Source organism: Pyrgilauda ruficollis, unplaced genomic scaffold (genome assembly GCF_017590135.1).
Source record: "Pyrgilauda ruficollis isolate IOZ18807 unplaced genomic scaffold, ASM1759013v1 scaffold15, whole genome shotgun sequence".
Classification (NCBI taxonomy): domain Eukaryota; kingdom Metazoa; phylum Chordata; class Aves; order Passeriformes; family Passeridae; genus Pyrgilauda; species Pyrgilauda ruficollis.
In genome coordinates this window covers 16,308,035-16,331,573 of record NW_024513654.1, presented here as the reverse complement: position 1 = coordinate 16,331,573, position 23,539 = coordinate 16,308,035, and the positions used below count along the sequence as shown (strand labels likewise).

Here is a 23,539-nt window from a genome sequence, read left to right as displayed (position 1 = left end):
CTGGTTCCCTAGCTGGGAAAAGACAGTGTGTGCTATGGCTGACCAGTATTTCAGTGTGCTAAGGAAATGTTTAACAATACAGATCTGCTCATCTTTCCATTGCTGCAGTCACTTGTTTGATTCTCTCTTCTTTACTAGCAGCCAATTATTATAATAAGTCTGTAGGAACTTACTTTACGATTTCTCTTACTTTTTAAAAGTTCCTGGAATTTAGTTCAACACAGTTGGAACACTGTGTGACACAATTTTACCTTTCTCTTGAAGTGTTTCTCAAATGCATTTTTCTTGTTTATGTATTTGTCAATGGCCTAATAATACAGATGTTGGCATTTTGCAACCTGCTTTGCTACTTTACTTCAGGCTATAAAAGAAGAGTAAGCATTGAATAATGCTATATATATATCCCAGAAGTGCTATTATGTGCTAATATATGGCTTCTTATAGAGGGCTCAGTGAGGATGAAGAAAAACCCTCTTGGCAGAAATGCAAAACCTCATTGCTGATCATTTTCATGAGTAACTGATGGGGATAAGAGTAGCCCGATTCCTATTGTTTCCTATCAAATCAAAGGCAGCTTTCACACTGAGCATACTACTATTTTTATATGATAAACAATGTTACTACTCTTTGCCTAAAAAGCAAAGAAATATGTCACATCATTCCAAGATTATGACAAAGACTTGGCTAATGGCAGTAAGAGTGAAGTTTACTTGCTGCTAGTAAATTTCTCATATATATGAAAAAGTATACAAGATGGAGCAAGGAAAATTCCAACTGGACCTAAATAAATTAATTCACAATGAGGATAGTCAGGGGTTGAGACAAGTTACCTAGTGGGGTTATAATTGCCATCCTTACATACACTCAGACTTTCTTTGGATGAAGCTGTGAGCAATCTGAATTAACTTTAACATTAGACCTGCTTTGAGCAAAGGCATTAGACCAGATGATGTCCAAAGGTCCTGCCAACCCGATTAGTGTTCTTTTCTAGCTAATGTTCTGCTTGATTGGGAATTTAACACTGGAAATAAGAGTTCCCAGGTGGTTATATGTGAACTCTTCTTCCTACCTGAGTAAGCATGCAGTAATTTTAAGCAGGTTGCCTGGAGTTTGAGGTTGATTTTCCTCTCTGTGGTGCAGCACTGCTGAAATGACATACGGAGTGCTGTGTCCAGTTCTTAGAAAAAGAAGGACATGAAGCAACTCTCAGAGGCCCAGAGGGACCACGGGACCCCAAAGATGGTTAAGGTATTGGAGCACTGATCATATAGGGAGAGGTGGAGAGTTTGAGTACTGCTCAGCTGGAGAAAAAAAAGTCTCAAGGGGATGTTTTCAGCATATATAATTCCTTGATAGAAGGGAATGAAGATGAAGAAGTCAAACTGTTCTCAGTAGTCCCGCTGACAGGAAAAGAGGTAATAGATACAAATTGAAACACATTAAATTCTACCTGATAACAGGAAAACTTTTTTTTTCATTATGAAGTTGATCAAAACTGGGACAGATTGCCCAGAGAGTATGTACAACCCCATCTATGGACCTAGTCAAAACTCAGCTGGATACAGTCCTGGACAACCTGCTTGAGCTGGCCCTGCTTGAGCAGACAGCTTGGATTAGATGATCTCAAGAGGTGTCTTCTGACCTAAGGAATTCTGTGAAGGTTTCAAGTTTTTAAAAGCTGTAGAATTGCATTTCCATCAGATGTCTAGAGAATCAGTATCCACTGAAGGTGACGGCTGTGGTTCTCTCTAAATGCCATTCAGATTGCTATACAATTCTATCAAGAAAACTAAGGATTTTTTGTTTTGTTAGTTTCCTAGTTCAGATGGATTTCAGTAATTCTTTCATCTACGAAATACAAGTAACTCTTAGAATAACTGGAGGGTACTTGGAGACTTGCCTAGAAACAGACTCCAGAGTAGCTTGATAAGGATGTAACATTGTACCAATGTGGATCTTCTTGCGAAGTTAGAATTATTCACTCATTTCAGATTTTGCTGAAAATTTGGCTTTATTGATCAATGTTTATTTTGTCTCTGAAATTTATTTGGGAGCTGACATTGAACATTGGTATATTTCAAAAAGTATTAGAACTGCTTTAATGAAATGCTTGGAGTTGACAAATTCTTGTGTGTCCTGGCTGTTCCTTTCAAAAGATACATTTTATTCATATTAAATGTAAGTAATTCTGTTTCACATTAGAATGATACAGTAGTTCTTTAGGGATTTCAAGAAACCACTCCTCAAGGATGATAATACTTAGAAAGCAGCATTTTTTTTGTGTGTTAGGAAAGCTCATATATGTGAAAAAGAACTTGCCTTTTTTATAAAGTAAGCACTGTGTTAGAGAAAACTGAGTACTGCTGAGTAAAATTCAGTTGATGAGAAAGTCAAAAGTTGAAGAAACAGAGAAAAATTAGAGCAGCTGTATTTTCATCACTCATTTGAGGGCTACAGTCACCACCTCTGTCATACCATGTGTCCTAGGATGACTTTATGATACTGTATTGTATCCCCCACCACCTGCTGATGCTGGGTATTGAGTTCTGTGCCAAGAGCAAAGGGAGGGAGAAGCAGTGGTGTGCAGTTTGGTCTGCAGAAGCTTCACTTCCTCCACCAGATTCCTTTCTCTTGGTGTGCTGTCTGCAGCACGGATAGAGGGAGGACAGCTTTCCTTTGCTTTCTAAGCTAGTTTCTCATCTGTGAGCTGAGTCAAGAAAGTTTTTCCTGGGATGGTGTCTTTTTTTCTGGAATTGCTCAGCTTTTCTCTGGTCTGGAGCACCAGGACAATTGCTCAGCACTCCCTCTCCCCAAGCTGCACTGCAGCCTGGACACCGGGCCTGAGCGCCAGAGAGACTGAGCGAGAGCCAAGCCACAACCACAGAGGACCCTGTGAACCACAGAAGGACTCTGAATTTGCCATCTCCTCAGAACAGAGAGAGGTTTCATTGTTTAATATTATTCATTTTTCCAGGCTTGTGAATACTTAGCTTGTTAAATAAACAGCTTTTCCCCATTTTCTTCAAGGAGATTTTCTCCTGAATTGTTTGGGGGAAGGGCTGCTGGAATCTGCCTTTTCAGAGAAAACACCTTTTGGGCATTTCCTCCCAAATTTTTCTTAAACCAGGGCAAATATTTTGGCCCCAAACATGGAGCTTGAGGGGCTTGCTCTAATTGCATTTTGGTTTTACTTACCCTGTATTAGGATAAAGCAGTCAGTAGCCATGCTGCTTGAATTTATAATGTCTCTGGCTTGAGGCACTGATGTCTTTCTGGTCCCTATGTTTAAGCTTGTTTTCTTACCCACAGATAGCTCCAGTACTGTCCCTAACATGTAGCTTTTACAGAAGAAGGGCACTGATTTGGATTGCTATTTTTCTGGGTGTGATGATTATGATTTATAGAGAGTTAACAAAGGTATTGGGGTTTGTTCAAAATGTGCATGGTCTGTTGTTTATTCGTCCTAGCTTCTGTAGCCTGTTTTGGGGATTTATTAGTAACTGCACCTAGTTTGTTAGAGGAGGAGTAGGGGATGAGGTTTCCCAGTCCTTCTTCTCCTTCTTCTCCTTTAAATCTGTTATGTCTAATCTATATGTTATTCTCACCTTTTGAGAATATTCCGTTTTCCCTGAAAGGGACCACTTTCTTGGTATTTTATCTGGTAAGCTTCCACTATATACAGCCTGCAGCTTGTCTAGAGTGAGGGCTGAGATACCTAGAGGGGTTGAGGAGGCACCTGACCCAGGCATGGAAAATCCTGAGTCGTGTGGGGAGTGGGAGAAAATGGGCCAGACCCTGAAGGAATTTTCTGACCCAGTAGCCTGGGACTTTCCCTGTGAACAAATTCAGAACCCAGATGAGCTGGGGAAATATTTGCAAGAGAACCAGGACACCATGTTTCCTGTCACTAATGACACATATTTACTCTGATGATCTCAGTTCATTTCTTAATTCTGTTTCTTTCATAATATGAAATGAATGCCTTGTTTGATTCAAACACTGTTCTTGTTGCCTTTGAACTGCTATAAGTAGATCAAAATGCTCACATCACATATATGGACCTGTATGTTTAAATAAACCTGTTGCATGCAATGCTAGGAGTTAACTCTCTGAATTTATAATTAATTCATAAGCATTTATTAACATAATTTGCTTCCTGATGATATAAAGCATAAGTATTTAAGGATCTACTTTCCTCTGATAATGAAATGAGAGCTTTTTCTGTGCTGCTTCTCATTTGCTCTTTATGTTGTGGTCTGGAAAGGTGCTGAAAGCCTCAGCTTTCATCACCTTCAGTCAGTATCACTTGGTACCAGCAGGACTGAGTTCCTGCATTGTGGAGAGATGAGGCAAGAATTTGTCACGTACACTATCACTTACCTGGCATGGGACTGCTTGTCCTTAAAAGAGGGACTTCAGCATGACTTAAGGGGATCAATACTAGTTGTGTGTGTTTGCAAGTGTCCCAACTGCTGTGTGAGCATTACTGTATGGCCTACACAGTATAATGAATGACATAACTGAGTTTTAATGTGCTTGAATAGAATACTGTGCATTCATTACCGTGTAAACATGAGCCTAGCTGATTAATTAATTTAGAAAATGTTGGGTTCTTCCTTTTTTCAAATGGAACACCTGATAAAGTATGCTGTGAAATCTCACTTAGAATACGGTTTAGTTTTAAAAAAAGTCTTACCAGATGCAGTGGTTTGGAAACAGCCAGGAGAGCATCAGCAGCTGCATGTTTTAAATGCATGTGTATATAAGTTTAATAATGCTGTATCAAACTACATTTGAGCAGGACCACTCTTATGCACATTGTGAAATAAGTCAAATTCTACTAAACCAACTGAATGTGACTAATGAAAATATTCCCACGATATATATATAGTTTTGTTGTATCTTTCTCTGTTTAGTGTTCTTTAGCCTGTGACTTGTCAGTGTATGTTTTGTGGTATAAAACTGCAAACAATGGTTAAGAATAGAAGGTTTAAACCATCAAAACACTGTTAAGCTATACCAAATCCTGGGGTGCATCAGGCACAACATCACCTGCCAGTCAGGGCCCGTGGCTGACTCCTTCTCCTCTGCACTGGTGCAGCCTCACCTTGAGTGCTGGGGCACTTGGGACACCTTAATGGAAGAAAGATCTAAAGCTGTTAGTGAGTGTCCAAAGGAGGGCTATGAAGATGGTGGGGGGCCTTGTGAGGAGCGGAGCCTCAGGTCACTTGGCTTGTTCTGCCTGGAGGAGATTGAGGGAAGGCTTCATAGAGTCTGCAGCTTGTCATGAGAGGATGAGGAGGGGCAGGCACTGATCTCTTCTCTGTGGTGATCAGTGATGGGACCCAAGGAAATGACCTGAAGCTGAGTCAGGGGAGGTTTAGGTTGGATATTAGGAAAAGGTTCTTCACCAAGAGGGTGTTTGGGCACTGGAACAAGGTCTCCAGGGAAGTGGTCACATCACCAAGCCTGACAGAGTTGAAGAAGCAGTTAGACAATGCTTTCTGGCACATGGTGTGACTCAGGGATGTTCCTGTGCAGGAATAGGAGTTGGACTTGGATGATACTTGTGGGTTCCTTCCAGCTCAGGATACTCTATGATTCTATGCTGCTTCAAAAGATTTTTAGCTATATAAACTTTTGTTCATGTTGTGGATAAATAGCCTCATACAAGATGAACATTTTATCAGGAAAAATCATTCCGATTCTGTTGAATTGCTCTGTCTGGTTTATCTTGTATTTATCATTGCACTGTAACTTTAATTGTAACACTTTTTGATGCACCTGATTCAGACTAGCCATTGAATTGATGTTAATGGAGATCTATTGCCTGATAAATATTACAGCAGTAGGACTGGATGGCAGAAACAGGTCAAAGTTATTAAAGCCTTCAGCTGTTGCAGCACTTACACAAGGATGAAAGGGAAGAGTGCACTGGAGGGCCACTGCAAAATGCGCATTTATTTAAAAATGCAAAACAGAAGAGCAAACACCTAAAACAGTTGCAGGTAATGTGGTGGCATTGCAGCTGATACAGGAAATGTCTCCTTATGTTTCTGTCATTATTGTAAAATGCAGTATACAAGAAATTTTCTACAAACAGTACAATTGGAAAATTAAGGCAGCATTAGTTTTGTGGGTAATTACCTCATAATATGATGGATTTCTGTGACTAGGGGGAACAAAACCAGATGCACTGAGCCACGGAGACAGCTTCTACTCGTGCAAAGCCGTTGGCTAGTTGGTCCCGGTTCGAGGAAAGCACACGTATTTTCACGGGATTCGGGCTAACTTAGTGCAGTGTTTAGTGTTTGCGTTTGCGGGCTGGAGAAGTGGGTTTAACTTCCACCCTTCCACGGGCAGGAGCTGAAGTTATTTTTAAGAAACGGCGCCGGTGCCCCAGCGGGTGTGTGCCGAGCGGAGAGCGCGGGCCGGGCGCCGCCGCCGCGCTTACCGCCGCGGCCCCTGCACCTGTCACCGCGGGCCCGAGCCCGTCCCGCCGGCGGCCGGAGCCCGGCGGGGCGGGGGGCGCGGCCTCGGAGCTCGGCTGCCGGCGCACGGCGGCTGCTGTTATGTAAATTACAGCCCCTGCCGCTGCCAAGTTCATGGCGACATTGGTCCTCCGAGGCATCGCCGCTGTCCGGCCAGGTTCACGTAGCATTCTTTTTCCACGTGTGTTACAGGTAGGAAAATGACTCGCCCGGCGCAGGAGCAGGAGTTATGAGCCATGTCTCAGTGAGACCTGCGGAATTAAGATCAAATGCCTGGAGAAGTCCAGTTGCACAGAGCAGCGCCACAGCTCTTGTGAACTGTGGACATCGACGCCTCTCAGACTTGCTTCTCTGGCCCCAAGCACTCTGCCAGCGCTTCCTGCTCCACGAATGGCTACTCAGAGGAAGCACTTGGTGAAAGATTTCAATCCTCATATCACCTGCTACATCTGTAAAGGCTATCTCATCAAGCCAACTACAGTAACAGAGTGCCTCCATACCTGTAAGTAATACTTCGCAAAATAGTCCCTCCTTCATAAGTTGGTTTTTTGGCTTTTTTAAAGTGTTAATGTGTTTAATATGACCACTGTGCTTGTTTTTGTTTACTGAATTTTTACATTGAATATTTTGAATTAATCCAGTCTTTTCTGAAGTTTTCTAAACACTGGTCTGTAGTTTGGATTATCTTGAACTGTGTGCAGTTCTGTGCTCCACAGTGCAAGAAAGATATGGAGCTCCTGGAGCAGGTGCAGCAGAGAGTAGTAAGTTGATCAAGGATCTGGAGTGCCTCTCTTACAAGGAAAGGCTGAGGGAGCTGGGCCTGTTCAGATTCAGGAAGAGGTGTCTGAGAGAGGGCCTCGTTAAGGTGTGTAAATATCTAGGATGGCTGTCAAGAGGATGGAGCCAGGCTCTGCTTGGTAGTGCCAACAATAGAACAAGAGGCAATGGACAGAAAGTGATGCACAGGAAGTGCATCCACCTGAACATGAGGAAGAATGTCTTTACTTTATGGGTGGCCAAGCACTGGAACAGATTGCCCAGAGAGGGTGTGGAGGCTCCCTCATTGGAGATACTCAAGAGCAGTCTGGATGCAATTCTGTGCCATGTGCTCTGGGATGACCCTGCTTGAGCAGAGAGGTTGGACCAGATGACCCACTGGGCTCCCTTCCAACCTGACCCAGTCTGTGAGGGTATGTCAGCTCTGCTGGACCTGGCAGAGTACAGAGACCCTTTTGTTTGCCCTAGGCTAGTGGAGATTGTGCTGGCTCTAGCACCTAACTTATATCACTGCAGCCTGTCTGATCACAGGTGAGATCATTAGGTCAGGTCTGCTCCGTTGATGATATAACCATGCTTGAAACTTAAACTAATGTATCTGTTGGCAGTATGTGTGTGGATAGACTAGTTTGGTCAGTAGTGGCCCACATCTCTCTAATGTGTTCCATGGCACAATGCAGAGAAATATTTGAAGGTGGCAAAATATTTACTTAGGGAATAGATCTCTTTCAATGAAGCTGTCTCAAGAAAAGTTGTTTAGGTTGTCTTCTGCTCCTACTACATCATCATACATTGTCATGTATGAATTATATTAAATGTATGAATGGTCCTGTCAAACTCATCTTACTTTCACAAGCTTATTTACATGCTTGCTTTTTTTGCATTTATTTCTGAATAGGCAGTAGTTTCACTGGACTTCCTTTAGAATTTGACATCTTTCCAAATAACATTTGAAGTCTTCTAAAAGAAGAGTAAGGGGAATTGTCTGTCTTTTGGGAGATTTCCCATTTTTAAACCTTTAATGAATATCAGTTAAAAGTCTTGTCTTGGCATTTCCTGTAATTGCTGTGCAGTGTTGTTCTTGCAGTTGTTAATGTCTTCACTGTTAATTTTTACAATTTGGTGTTACATCCCTACTATATGAAGCACACTGAGAATTAAAACAATGGAAGCCGCTGCACAGCAGGAAAATTACAGCACAGTGGCCATCACAGAAACAGGCAGGATAACTCACACAAGTGGAGGGATGCAGTGAATGGCTATAAAACTCTCCAGAAGGGATAGGCAAGGAAGGAGACCTGGTGGGGTAGCAAAGGTTTGTTAGGGAGTGTTTTGAGTGTCTAGAATTCAGTGATGGTGATGATAGAGTTGAGTGTTCATGGGTAAGAACTGGGGGAATGGCCAACAAGGCAGGTACCACGGTGGGAGTCTGTTATGGCTCACCTAACCACAAGGAAGGGGTAGATGAAACATTCGAGAAGCAGCTGAGGGAAGTCTCACAGTTACTAGCACTTGTTCTACAGGAATATTTCAACTTACCGGATGCCTACTGGAAATAGCAGAAAGAAGACAGTCTAGGAGGTTCCTGGAGTGGGTGGAGGGTAACTTCTTGACATAGTTGGTGAGTAAGGCCCTGCTGGACCTGGTGTTTGTGAACAGAGAGGGACTGGTGGGTGGTGTGAAAGTTGGAGGATGTCTTTGGGCACAGCAATCACAAAGAGATAGTTTTCAATTCTTGGAAAAGTAAGGAGAGCATTTAGCAGAACCACTTCCCTGAACTTCTGGAGGGCAGATTTTGTAGCCTGGTTGATGAAGTCCCTTGGGAGGCAGTCCTGAAGGGCAGAAAAGTCCAGGGAGGTTGTATGTGCTTTAAGAAGGAAATCCTAAAGGCACAGGAGCAGGTTGTCCCCATGTGCAGAAAGATGAGCTGGCAGGGAAGGTGACCAGCCTGGCTGTACAGAAAGCCTTCTCTGAATCTTTGTAAGAAAAGTAGAGATTCTCAGTTTGGAAGAAGGAACAATCAACCCAGAAGGACTGCAGGGACATCATGAAGTTATGAAGAGAGAAAATTAGAAGGGCCAAAGCCCAACCAGAACTTAATCTGGCTACTGCCATAGTAGACAATAAAAAATGTTTATATAAATACATTATCAAGAAAAGGAGTGCTAAGGAAGATCTTAATCCTTTATTGGATACAGGGAGAAGATAGGGACAAGGAATCAGGAAAAGACTGAGGTACTTAACAGAGGTAAATTTATTAACGAGAGGTAAATATATTATTAAATTCTCTTTCCCTTTAAAGAAATTGGAAAAATTCCAGTATTAGCTAATTTTTTGATGCTTTAAGTGTAATGACCATTAACAACTTTTAAAAGGTTGGGGTTAGGGGAAAACAGTTACATCAGAAATCAGATTTAAGAAAAAAATGTTTTTATTGTGGTATCTTTTTGTTTACGTAATCTATTTTTTATTTACTTTTGGTCCTATTACAAAACAATAATGGCAGAAGGTGCATTCTCTTCTTAGCAGCATCTGCTTCTTTTGTTCTGTTGTAGTTTGAGAGCTCTGTCATTGCCTAGTTCCCAGGTCAGCACGTGAATTTTACTGAGCTGCCATATAGTTATGCAGGTCTTCTCACCAAAAAACTGCCCCACATTTGGGTCCTTAAGTAGAAATGCAGAAAAGAAGGTGGTGTTTCTTTAAAGCAGTCTAGTTTCAGTTGCCAAAATACAAAGATTACAGTGATGGAAAGGAAAATTTAAAACTTGAAAACAGTGGTGATAGTCAAATCTTATGTCTGCAAAGGAAAAGGTGATGGAAGAATTGAGGAAGGTATTCTACTAAGTTATCTTGTAGAAAATATTTAATGTTTTTAATTTTTTTTTTTTTCAAATACAGGTATGATACCATACAGGTATGATTCTTCAGTATTGTCCAAATAGATACCACAGTATACAATTATTTTAACTGGCCTTTGGTATTTGTCTTGTACTTACTAATTGCCATAATTGAAAACAGTGTTGAACAAATGATCAAAATCTGCAGGTATTAATGGTTGAAGAAGCAGTGTAAATTCATTAGATACTGGGAGTACAATGTATTACTTTGGACAAGATGAAAAGCATGTATTCAGATAGATGTTCTCCACTGATCATAGAGGAACTAATGTGATCGGTAGTAACTAATCCAAAGCAGGGAATTAGCAGTTGATTTGCATATTATGTATTTCTGGAAAATATTAAGTCCTGCTCTGAGAAATGAGTGCCTTTTAAATAAGAGGTGTTTCTGCTGGGGCTTTTGAAAATGTTGGACAGAAAACTCCACTATTCACTGGGAAACCTAAGTGCAACTTGGGTACCAGAAGTGCAAAGTTTCCTATCTCTGTTGAAAAGGAAACTGTTATGTTAGTGCAAAATTACTTAGTCTGCAAATTCAGTACTTAATTTCTTTTTTGCAACTTTCAACAGAATGGCTTTGTGTTATGGACTGAAACCTTTTTTCCTAGTCTGCTACATAGTTGTCAAGGATGTTTAAGAACTACTGATGGAAGCAGGCTGTATGTGAGCTAAAGGGCATGTCCCATCATCTGTCTCCTGAGTCACTCCATTGTTTAGTACAGTGTGCACTTACAAAATTTGCAAAATAAACTTTCCTCAAGAACATTCTTTAGTATCTTAAAAAATAATGGGCTGTTTACACAATCACAGAAATGTTGGTTGAAAACACCAACAAACATCTGGAGTTGTCTAGGCTAACTTCATGCAGGACGCAGGTTAGTTGCCAGCACTCTACCAGGTCAAGCCATGTCTCTGTGTCATTGACATTTCAATTTCTAAGCATGAATTCTCCACAGCCTCTCTTAATAACCATTTCCAGTGCTACAGTCTTTATCTAGTTTTTCTGAACGTCCTGCCAAATGTCAACATGTGACCATTGCTTGTGATACTATTTGCCACTCCCCAGAAGATGGGCTCCATCACTCCTGTAACTGCTGTTCAAATGGTACAAGCTATTATTACATCACCTGCCAGTCTGTGGCATGATTTGCTTTAGGCAAATTGCTGTTGCCACTTCCTGATTACATTTTTGTCCCACATATAGCTGGAAATTGACTCCAAGGGACATGATGTAATCTGCCATCTTCCCAGTGAGCTAGAGTTTAGCTGTACTTCCCTGGGCCATCCTTCCCCTCTTTATTACAGGTGGGCATAACACACCACCCTTTTCTAGTCATCGGGTACCTCTCATAATCATCTGATTAGGGTGATAAGCTTTCATCTCTGTGAATGCTGTCTGGCCTGTAGATTTAAATACATCCAGTCTTTCTCAGTAAGTTTTAACCTGTTGCTCCTTGGCTGTTGATTATCCCTCTCCTTCCCAAATCAAGCTGGTATGCAGGGAGGATCAAGCACTGCCTGTGAAGACCAAGGCAAAAAGATACTGAGGGCTTTATAAGCCATTCCTGAGTTGTTTCCATCATTCATTAACAGGCATATTTTGTCTAAGCTTCCTTCAGCTACTAGCATACTTACACAATTCCCTTGTGTCTCTCATCAGTTTTAGCTATGGCTGGGCCTTGGCTTTCCTACTTTTGTCTCTCAGTGTCAGAGTAGTGATTTTATATCATTTTGTTTCCAATTCTTGTTTCATTCTTTTCTAATATTATCTACTTTTGCATATTAATTAGGAACTAAGCAATTCTTGTGCAGTAAGCAATTCTTCTGACATAATTCCCTGTACAGTGGACTGTATAGCTCAGCCAGCTCTCTTAAGTCTCTTTCCAATGATAGTCTCCTTGGGAAATCTGATGAGCAGTTGCTTAAACAAGCTAAAGTCTCATCCTCTGAAGTTCAGAGTCCTAACTGTGCTGTTTTAAGTGTGTATCATTTCTCAAGATCCTCAACTCATCTCAAAGCAAGCTGCTCTCTGTGGCTGTATTCATCACCAACTTTTCCCTGTTTATGAACAGGAGATCAAAAGGTACATTACTCCTAGTTGGTCTCTCTAATATTTGTGTTAAGAAATTGCCAGCCAAGGCAGTCTAAGAATTTTCAGAAATGTCCTTCCCTGCAGGAAATTTACCAGAGATATAATTTTCAATATCAAATAATCTTTCAACCAGAGTGGTTTTCAGATTTTGCTAAAAACCTATGCTGTCAACACAGGATCCCAAAAAAACTTCAGCAAAATTTCTCACCCTCAGACAAGCAAGCTGAGCTGCCTTCAGACTTCTTCTGCAGAAACTTTAGTCAATGGCATGTAGCAGGGCCTAAATGTTATTTTTAAATAGTTTTCAACACAAAAAGTCTTTCTTGGTTATTGCAAACTGAAATTTTCTCTCCCTTTTAACAAAAGAAAATCTAATGTGACTGTGTCTGGAAGTAGTAATTAAGAGAGGAGTAGTCCCACTTGTATAGTTTCTGAAAAGGGTGGTTAAGTGAAGGTTTCTGTCCTGTTTTTAAGCAAACACTTTCCCTAAAAGTAAGTGCTTTTAAAGCAGGCTTAAGGTAGATAATTAAATACTTCAGTAAACATATCAAATGACTTGTTGCAGCTCTGTGCCATCAGTGAGATGGGTTTGATGTTCCATTGGATGAGTTTGATGTTCCACTATCTGTGCATATCCTGTGCCCTTCCTTTGCTCACTGAATCAGTGATCAACTTTAAGAGAGGAAATCCTTGGAAGAATTCAAAGGATGAGTTCTGACAAAGAACTTGTACCACAATTAACTAATTAAACGTTATCTTGTAGAATACTTTATTCTAAAAATGCAGTATGAAGTTTTATTTAGGTACCTCATTAATCAACATTTAAACAGTAACCTGGCCAGATACATATGTATGTAGATATTCATAAGAGATGTATTTTTTTGTTTGTTTGTGACATACAGCACAGTCTTGGCACTTGCATCTATGTTTTTCATCTGATTACAAAGATCTGAAAGAATGTGTGAACCAGATATCTCTGTATTGGGAAACAGCATTGTTATGCAGCCAGCCAATTAGCATATGTCACACAAGTACTTTTGTCAACCATAGAAAGTCATCTTACATGAGTTTAACTTTTATTGTGTCTCTTCTGAAATGTCATTGTGCGACTATGAAATTCAAGGTCTCGTTTCACTGGCATGTATAGCACATACCTCAAAATCCTTCAAACTGTACATTTAGGTTAAGCAGTTTTCTTTTGCTTGTTTGTTGCCCTACCATGACCTACAGTAAAGCAAATGAAACCATGTTATTTTGTTAATCTGTACTGGAAGCATTAAAGGGTTTTGGTTCGGAGTTTGTTTTTTTCCGTAAGTTGGTGAATTAATGATATTTGTCATTTAATTGTGTTTAAGGATTCCTTTTTTGCCTACCTTTTTCACCCAATATTTAGATTTCATCCCATTTTCTGAAACTGTAAAGAGATAGGCTTTGAAAAATGTTCAGTGTTTTACGTTGAGAGTAACAGAGGACGATTACACCTATCATATAGGAAAATATTTGGTTGATGATCCCACTAGGAGTATCATGTATTAGTTCATTATTCTTGCATGCTAGAATTTATATGTATTTTTTACCCTTATATTCTTGTTAGTAAATCACATTTAGTTTTGGTCAGCAAAATCTTATAGCGCATTAGCTGTACATGAGAAAAAGCAAAAGTTGGGTAGATTACTTCAGTATTGATTTACAGTTTCAAGGGGGTTGTTATGGTATTGAGCTGGCTATACAAACAGATCTGTGTGTTTATTGGCATAGAGAAACATCCATAATGTTTCTCCAGTCCTTATTCCAGGACTGAAATAAGGTTATTGGTTCCTTATGATGTCTTCTCTGTATATGTTCTACTCAAAAACCTTTCCTACACTGAAATTAAGCTCTTCATTAATCATTAGGTCCTTTCTTGGACCATGCATGCCTTCCAAGGGTGTCACCTCCTCTGAAAAACAGAAGGTATAAAGAGAGCAAAAAGATATATTCAGACTGAAGAATCAGTTCCTTTCCATAGATTCGTTTATATTATAAATATTTCTTCCAATTACATTATTGTGGATATTAGCATGCTTTATGTTTAGCAGTATTTAGTGTTTGGGAGATTTTATGGAGACAATTTTCTGACTTAAATTAAGTGTATTAGTTATTGACCCCATAGCATGGAGTTCTTCTGAATAGTAATAATTTCAGCTTTCTTCTAGATGTAAATGAAAGCTATAGCTCAGATAGGCCCTATTTGTCTTTAGTTTGGAAAACAAACAAAAAACCTAGGAAGCACAAATGTATAATATCTTTTAATGACAATGCAGTAAGAACAGCATCATCTCATCACAGACTTCAAGAACTTCTCTCATATCAGTGGAGTAGAAATCCTGAGAGCAAGTAAAGGGAATTAAATTCTCTTAAGAATTTCAGAAAGTTTTTCTAAAATGCAAGGAATTTTTTTCAGAAGGAGGCTAATTCTGTTGCTTACAGAAAAGAAACCAAATCACTCTGGTATTAATGCAAAGCCCCTTCTCCTTTTGAAGAATTTTTGCTAATTCTCTGAGTCTCTGTTGCAAAAAAAAAAATTCATAGAATGGGTTGGGCTGGAACAGACCCTTTCTGACCCTCCTTCCATGGGCAGGGACACCCTCCACTGGTTCAAGTTGCTCAGAGCCTCACCCAGCCTGGACATTTTCCAAACAAGAGAAATTATGGGGTTGAGCTTATCAATTCTGAAATTAATATTGAACAATTGTAATTACATTTTTACAAAATTTTCCACTTTATTTATTCTTTATCGTTTTTACTTGGTGTCAGGCTAGAAAGACTCCACAGAGATGCTGCTGTTTATACCAGACAGAAGGCTTACCAAAAACATAAAGACTAACTCCTTCCTTTGTTATAGGAGTTAGCAGATGAAACTCCATTGAAAAACAGTTATCTTTAAGCTCAGTTTGTATGAAGTCAAGTTAGAAGAGGTCTAGAATAAGCCAAATTCTTCTGTTATTTACCTCAGTGACTTTTAGCTGAATTTCCAGATGAGAGTAATTTACATCTGTGTTAGACTTCACTATTTCGTCATCATACATGATCCTCAGCCCTTTTCCTCCCACACTCTTTAAACTGAGGTTTCCAGCTAATGGCATTTCTGAGACAGCTGGTCACTTGGTGGTTCATCAGTATTGTCCTCACCCACCACTAGCCCATACACCTTCTCCTGACACAAGCAGTGAATTCAGCACAATATAGATACCAGCATTAGGAGCTAGCAGGTGCTGCAGCTGAAAAGCTTAACTGGCAGAAGAGTTATTTTACAATTCCTTGACAATCTTGGGAAAAAAGTTAATGTCTTTAAGTTAGTGATTTAAAGCAGCTGGAAAAAACACCTACATGGAGGTTTAATGTGTCTGCATTACCAGCATCAGCTGATTTCATATAACCCTTCTGAGCATTCTAAGGCAAAGACAAATACAGGCTTTGTTTGTTAAAGGAAGTTCAAGATTCCTAGAGTTGTCTTATAATTAGGATTTACCAACTTGTTTAGAGATGTTCATACTTGTTTAAGTAATTGATGAAAAAAATTACAGTGTTTCAGCAGAAAGCATATTGCAGTCACAGCAGTCCATTTATTTTTTCAGTCCATTTACTGATGAATTTGCAGTTCTTATTTCAGTGTAGGTGAATTAATAATAAGAAGAGGGTAGAGTTTATCTCCATCCAGAACATTGTTGTGCAGTAGTAATAGCAGACATATTTGTTCTCATCAGCTTGGCTTCCATAATTAATGATATTAAAATCTACAGTCTGTAATTGATCATTTGGAAGCAAGTGTAGTGTAGCACCTTGTTTAGTTTACTTTCAGTTGATTGGTTTTTAAATTCACGTTGTTGTTGGTTTGGGTTTATTGATACTTGCCATGGTCCTGATCCTGATTTTTCATTATAAGGTTCAAATATTAAATGTTGAGTGTACATTCTCTCATTGCTTTGGAAAGCACTGTGTCAAAAATGAAACACTTGGAACCTGTGTACTATTTTTGTGACCTTTTCTCTTACAATAAGTATTTAAATCAGTATTTTCAGCGGCAAGCAGCACCATTGAACTGATGTATGTAAGTTATTTCAGATCAGCTGAGGTGATGGTGGGCTCTGCTGGCTGAAGTTCCCCAGCACACACCTGAGAACCTGTTCTTTAAGGTGGTACAGGCTATGGGCTTCATGTGTTAGGATGCTGGGAGAATTCTAAGTAGCAAAAATATCTCATCATTTGAAGTGCTTGTCCAGCCTGTGCCGCTGACCTTGGTGTCCCAGCGGAGCAGAAAAATGGTTTTGGGGAACAAGAAGGGGATAAGATGTAATTATTAACTGTAGGACAATGCTCTTTTATTTCTGATGTATGAGGTAGCTACCAGGTATCATTAGGTCATACTTGAGCAATATTATTTAGATTTTGTCTAAGTGGGTTTTTTTCTTTTATTTTTCCTTCTCTGTCTTAGTTTGTAAGACTTGTATCGTTCAACACTTTGAAGACAGCAATGACTGTCCCAGGTGTGGCAACCAAGTGCATGAGACCAATCCACTAGAAATGTTAAGGTAAGAATCTATTTCACAGTATTTGCTGAAATGGAGGAAGAAGAAGAACAAAAAATCTTAACTTCTTTATCCTAAAAGGGAAATAATTGTTTTTCTTATTTGTATAATGCATATCTTAACTGTTCTAAGCAATATAGGTTGTCATTTTCTCAGCTCCCACTACATTCTAAATTGATTTTTTTCAGATACAGTAAAAGGAGGAAACATAAGGGAAAGACACAGAAATAGTGCTTCTACTGTACAAGTTAAAAAAAAAATTAGTATCTCTATTAAACAAATAAATGAACCAGATACCTTTTATTCTTTACATGAAATTAAATTCTAGAGGGTTGTTTTTTTGAAATTATTCAGGGCATTCCAAACCTCATGGCAGCTTTTTATTTTTAGAGCAAGATATAGAAAATGAATCATGTTAAAAGCAATGTCTTTCAGGGCATAAGTCCACCAATCTGAATTGAAATCTGCTGTAAGATTAATGAAAAGACACTCATGAAAAGAAGTTTTTTACATTAAAATACCCTTTTTTGAGATTTTTTTTATATTGTGTTAACACACCTTTTTAAAAACAATTATTTTTCATAAAATTTTGGATTCACTTTTAGTGATGTTATGTTGAAACAAAGATGATAAATATCTGATAAGATGGAAAAATCTGGAAATGTCATCATAAGTGGGAGAACCTCAAGTTTTCCTGGAGTGATGAAGGCTCTGCATGCCCTCACTCCCAATACCTCCACCCCATCCCCCAGCATTATTGTTTTGTAATACTGGTGTGAACTTAGAAGGACTTATTCTTACATTAACGTAAAAATATAATTTACATCTGGAATTTACTAGGCTTGGTATAATTTTCTGATGTCGTTGGTTTTATTATGATTTGTCATACATTGCTTTGATTTTTGACTGATCCATGTGTGCACAACCATTCCCAGTTATGTACCAAGAGCATAACTGAGAGAGATTGAATTCAGCAACTGTAAAGGGTGTTATTGGCCTAAGTCTTTGTCATCTGAATATTTTTGGAAGGGTGAGCAGGTTCATGTAGATTATTTTTCTGATTTCCTGTCAGTTTCTGAGGTGCTGTGTGAGTCATAACAGAATATGCTGTAGGCTACTAATGAGCTGAAAACAAAAGCATTTAGAAATATTTCTTTTATTCTGATAGGACCACTTCATATGAGATGAAAAATGCATTTTCTGAAACATATAGTAGATGTTTAGTAAACAAATACTGTCCTTTGAGCAGGAAATTATAGATGGGTGAGGAAAGTTGAGAGCTCAAGCCAGAAATGTGGGAAGAGCTATTTTCTCTGCAATTATTTCCTGAAATTCCTTTTAGAGTCATTTGGTCTCTTTGCCAAGAAACTGCATATAGTTAGTAGTTTCCTGGTTGTATTTTATGAACCAATTTTAAACATTTGCTAAACTAATAATCAGAAGGGCACGTGAGCCGTGCATTGGAATTATCTTTCCTGGATGTTGCCTGCTTAACTTAATAGAAGAGTTAAACTCTGACCATGGAGACCAGCCCCATCATTGCTAAAGAATGCAGTCATTTTCTGAGAAATTGTGTCAAACACCACTTAGGAGTTTTAACTAAGATCTCTCAGATAAGCTTTATAAACTCCTTCTAAACTCAGTTCTGAGTAACTTCATAACTATGTGAGCTTTTTGCATGTATCTCTTAGTTGGCAGCACTTAGGGTTTCTTGTAACTACAAGACTAAGTCTGAAATTCAACATTGAGCTCTAAAATGGAAATGTAGGAAGACTGTTAAACTTTATGAATTCCCTTTACTGATTTAGCAGAATTCTGCATCATCAGTACTCAATAGGGTCTGTGTTGATAATGCCTTGAGGGCAGACTTTTCTTAACACGCTCCTGTGCATGCAAGCTTTCCTGAGCAATAGTCCTAGCTTGGTTCACTTTTGATAATTATCAGAGAGTGTTGACCTTGTAACTCGTTCAGTATTACAGAAGAGGTGAAAAAAGGAGCTATACTAAGCTGACAGAAATGCTTCGTTATTCTTTCTGTATGTTCTGGTTTGGAGATTTGGAAGATGGTTGGAAGATGTGGGAATGGAAGTAGGTGTCTGTAAAATATCAATGTTCTTTTTTCAGCATTAATGGGAAGTATCACAGTAAATGACTGAGACCACCTTTTTCAAGTTTCATTTTGGAATGGGTTTGATGTAAGACACAAAAATACAAATCTTCATGTCAGAGTGCTTGCATGTGTGGATTATGGGAACACTGAAAGATGCATCTGAAATTGAGAGTCTTGTGATAATTTCATTTTTCCCTAAAGTTTTAGTTTCTATGCATTTCAATATCAGATTGGACTTTTTTTTTTCCTGTTCCATGTCAGAGTATTGATTACTATTTATCCTCTGTAAAGAAATAAGGTTTTTTTGTTTAGTTTTTGGAAAAAAAATTAAGTCATTGACTGGAGTGGGAAGACACTTCTTGCTTCTAGCATTGTAAATTTGCAAAGTATACTGGATTTTTTTGCTATTTTAGCATTACCACTGACTTTTGTTTTGGGCCATTGAAAGTAAGTTAGAAAGTGCTAAATGGGAATTTTCAAAAATAAATTAGAGAAAACCAGCATGTATTATACCATCCTCAAGAACAGAGGGATTTTTAATTAAGGTAGTGGCATTCTCTTTTGAAGTCCTTATTTTATTTCTTTTAGTGAGTAATTTATGAAGGTTGGAGCTTTCTTACAGTGTGAAATGAATTCCATTTCTAAGGCATGTTCCCAAGTTCCCAGTGCTCTGCTGTGGGTACCTCACAGAAAGCAGCACCGTGTAGTTCCCTCAGATACTGACAGAGGAGGCTGCAAGATCTGGGGTCTACCATCTGGGAAGGTAGACCTACATTGTCATCTATCAGAAATCAAGCACTCAGACATCCTACAATTTTAATTTCCTTCTTATCTGTGGGAAAGTGCTCTCTCTGTGCTGCTTTATTTTATGGGAGGTATGATTTTGTTGTTGTTGTCCCCTTAAGAAGAAGAAATTAAAAATGGATTGTGATTGTAGCTGAAACATGACTATTTCTATGGTATGACTGAATCTACTGATGGATGCCGCAGGGATCTAGTCTCAGAACTTGATGGTTGATTATTGGGTCTAATTGTAAAGCACAAGTACAAATTCTGTAAGGAGAAACTTGAATACTCATATATTTCTTTTAAGATAATTGTTATCAATTTATATGGATTGTAGGCTTTCCCCAACAATAAAAACGTTCATTCTTACTCCTACTTTGCAACAGTTGGTGAACAAATGACAAAACAGCTATGTTTTTTTAACAGGCCTATAGTGTATCATTAATACCATGTACACATGAGTATTTGCAAATATATATATATAAAGAAATACATTGTTATTGAGATGAAAAAATAAGGCAATTTAAAATATGCCAGATTCTTATTGAATGTCAAGATACTTAATTTCTCTATTATTTAGTGGTTTATTTTGTCATGAGTTTTTGTTTAGGCTGTGGGCAAAGGGAGTTTCTGTAGACAAGATAGAGCATAATGGGCAAAAGAGAGGAAGGGAAAGGAAACAGAATGAAAGCCAGAGGAAACTGAAGGATGAGAGACCAGGAGAGGAAGTAGAACTAGAAAGCAGATGATAAACTAAATGGATAGAAGAGTTGGTTAAATTCAGAGAAAAGGAAAGAAAAGTTTTTTTAGCTTCAGCAACAAGGGTAACTTCAGTGTGTACACTGCAAGGGACTGTGATAACAAGTTTTGGCACTAATATCAGGGTATCAGAGGACATGCCTGTGCTGTGTACTCTCTTCTGGTGTACTACACATGGCAGATTTAAATAGTTCAGATTAACTGTGCTGGGTACTGAGAACTGTCAAGTCAGAGCAGCATGGATGCACTGTGGTCTTTATCCTGCCAAGAGTGCTTTGTCTGTGGTGTGGTAAGGAGGGATAGTCTGTTCAGTTTTTCATAACAGGCTTATTACCAAAGCACTTCAACACTCAGTATGATAATGGAGTTTATCATTTTCATGCTTACTACTCATGAGCTGGACCTTAAAATTGGATACTACTTTGCCAGTCTGTTCCTTCTAGTAACACTACTGTTTGTGTGTAATACAAATTCAGAAATAAAATTTTAGAATATAATGCTTTTATCTTTTGCTTCATTCTTATCTTTATATGTTTAAAAAGTAATTCCTTAATTATTTCTATGATAAATCCATTTAGGAGATGGTTGAGATAAGCTTTAATACGTGTTGTCTCTCAAACTAAAATCAGTTGGCTTTGACAGGATTCATTATTTACTAGAAAAATGCAACTCATTATTCAAAAGCTTTTGTTATTTAAACACTAAAAATACTTAAAATGCTAGTATCCATTTAATGTGAAATGTATTTTTTCCCTCTGAAAGGCTGGATAACACCTTAGAGGAAATTATATTTAAGTTGGTGCCTGGACTTCGAGAGCGTAAGTTCTTCATTTGGTTTTGGGAACTGTTTGGGTTGGTGGGGGGAATATGGCTCTTTCTAATTATATACCTGGTATTGATTTTAAAATTCACTTACTCTTACTGTTCTTTGATGTTAACTAGAGGAACTGCAGCGAGAGATCGAATTTTGGAAGAAAAACAAACCTCAAGAAAATGGACAAGGTGATGATTTTTCCTCTCATCTGTGTGTTAAGTAACACTGCTTATTAAGACCAGTTTCTTCACTGACACAAGTATATTTTGTTTTTCCTGAATTCAAAGCTACTACAGAAACTTGTAGTGAATCTGTGCAGATGTGTGGACCTTCACATACTTATCCATCAGCCAGTTGGTTAACAAACTCTAGCTGTTTTACCATTATTTTTATTTGCATTACCCTAGGCTCTCACTTGCAACGCTCTCACAATTGTCCAGCTGAATTCCTAATTTTCTTAATAGAGCAGGACAGAATTTTTTTACAGAGTTTTTACAAATTAGTTTCTGTTACCAAATTTGACCATCTGTTAAGTAGGAGGTTGTCAAGAATTAGTTATGACAAGCAGTAAAACAGTTTTCCACACATGCTAAATAATTGTTTTCTATAGATCCCACAATGCTTTTTTGTTTCTTTCTTTCTTTTTGGTTGGGATTTTTGGTTTGTTTTTTTGCTTTGTTTTGTTTCATTTTTTGTAGTTGACCCATGAACTTTGAAACTCAGTACTGAGGTGCTAAGCGAGGACTAGATCCAGCTGGTTTTATGCCCCTTTAATTTGGCATCAAGTTTTTAATACCATAGCCTATTTGATTTGATTTTAAAGAACTTTTGAAATTCTGCTAAGTTAAAAAATAGCTATTTTCAGTAAAGGGTAACTGTCAAGTAAACACCTTATAATATTCTTCTGCGTTCATTTCTTTATAATGTCTTCTTTTCAACTTCATAACATTTAATTTTCTTTCTCACAAGTTTTGTTGACTTGCATTTGGCATACATTGTGAGGGACAATGTTACTTTCTCTATTATATAAATAAATTATGAACTGCAGAACAGTTTAGATGAAATTATATTCGTTTATTACAGTGTACTATGTAGTGTATGCCTGTTCAGTTTTAAAAAAACTTAGAAAATATTTTTGTAAGATAGAGACATTTCTTGACTGTTTAGAAAATGGTCTTCTGCTATATACATACAAAGAATCAACAGATAATTTGCAAATTTGTAGAATGTGACTTACTTTTGACCAACTTACACTTCTGGTTCTTACCTTCCTCTCCTAATTTAATGACAAACCCAATGGAGATGAGTTAGTAAGTGTAGTGAGAGCTTGGATTAGTTTTTTGTGAATGAGAGGAAGTCTCTAACTCCCAAATTATACTTTTGAGTAGCTACAGATGTATCCAGCTCCATTAGACTGTAGCCTGGGGCTGTGGAACTTTGTCTCTGCAAAGTATTTGAAAGTCATGACAACTCATTGATAAAAATTATGAGCACTTAAGCTGTTTTCTGCCACACAAAAGCATTTAGAATCTTGCCTAGGAAGAAAATATTTGCTGAGGATATTTTCATTTAGAAGAGACTGTTTCAGTTGTCAATACCATGCCCTGCAATCAGATTGTCACTGTAGTTTGAGAGTCTTTCAGTTATGTCCTGTGCCACAGGTTGCAGCACAGCTCCTAACCTAAGCATCTAAGAGCTGTAAAAAAATCCCCAGGACTTAAAATTTTCACATATCAGAAGGAAAAAACCCCAAACAATAAAGCATATCTCAGCCATTGGTGACTCCTGCAGGAGAGTGGTTACCAGAAAGAATTGATGAACGATGAAATACTATGGTACAGAGAAAAAATATTCATTGGTACTCTCCAGTCTGAAGAGAACAAATGCTTGTGACAGGTGGACTGCACCTGCTTGATTGATAGACTTTACTGCCGGGACTTTCAGGATAAAAAAAAAAAAAATTTAAAAAATCTGTAGTTTGATACTGTAAATTCTTCTCATAGGAAGATGATAGGAACAAAATGTATGTATGATACACATTCAACTAAATGTGTCAATAGTTAATAGGGACTTGGGGATAAATCTTTCATAATTAGTGAAAACTTAAAAATTGTAAGAGAGAAAAGTAATGAATATAGCTTAAAACTCATCTTGAATATGTAAAATGAACAAAGGCAACTAATTACTGTGTCAAAAAATTCGGTGATGGCTTGGTGTTTATTAAAGTTTACTTTCCATTTCTCAT

General features: G+C 38.3%; 1 protein-coding gene across 3 annotated transcripts in view; it reads left to right on the top strand.

Annotated features, from left to right (window-relative positions):
• PCGF5 (polycomb group ring finger 5) overlaps positions 1-23,539 on the top strand; it is a 99,410-nt gene that overhangs the window by 58,741 nt on the left and 17,130 nt on the right. For 2 of the 3 annotated variants that reach the window (XM_041460998.1, XM_041460996.1), the window contains exons 4-7: positions 6,684-6,993; positions 16,732-16,828; positions 21,243-21,298; positions 21,423-21,482. In XM_041460998.1, the coding sequence (XP_041316932.1) occupies positions 6,882-6,993; positions 16,732-16,828; positions 21,243-21,298; positions 21,423-21,482 (325 nt within the window). In that variant the 5' untranslated portion in view covers positions 6,684-6,881. Of the gene's footprint in view, positions 1-6,544; positions 6,575-6,683; positions 6,994-16,731; positions 16,829-21,242; positions 21,299-21,422; positions 21,483-23,539 lie in introns of those variants that run through there. The other variant, XM_041460997.1, reaches the window with a different exon arrangement.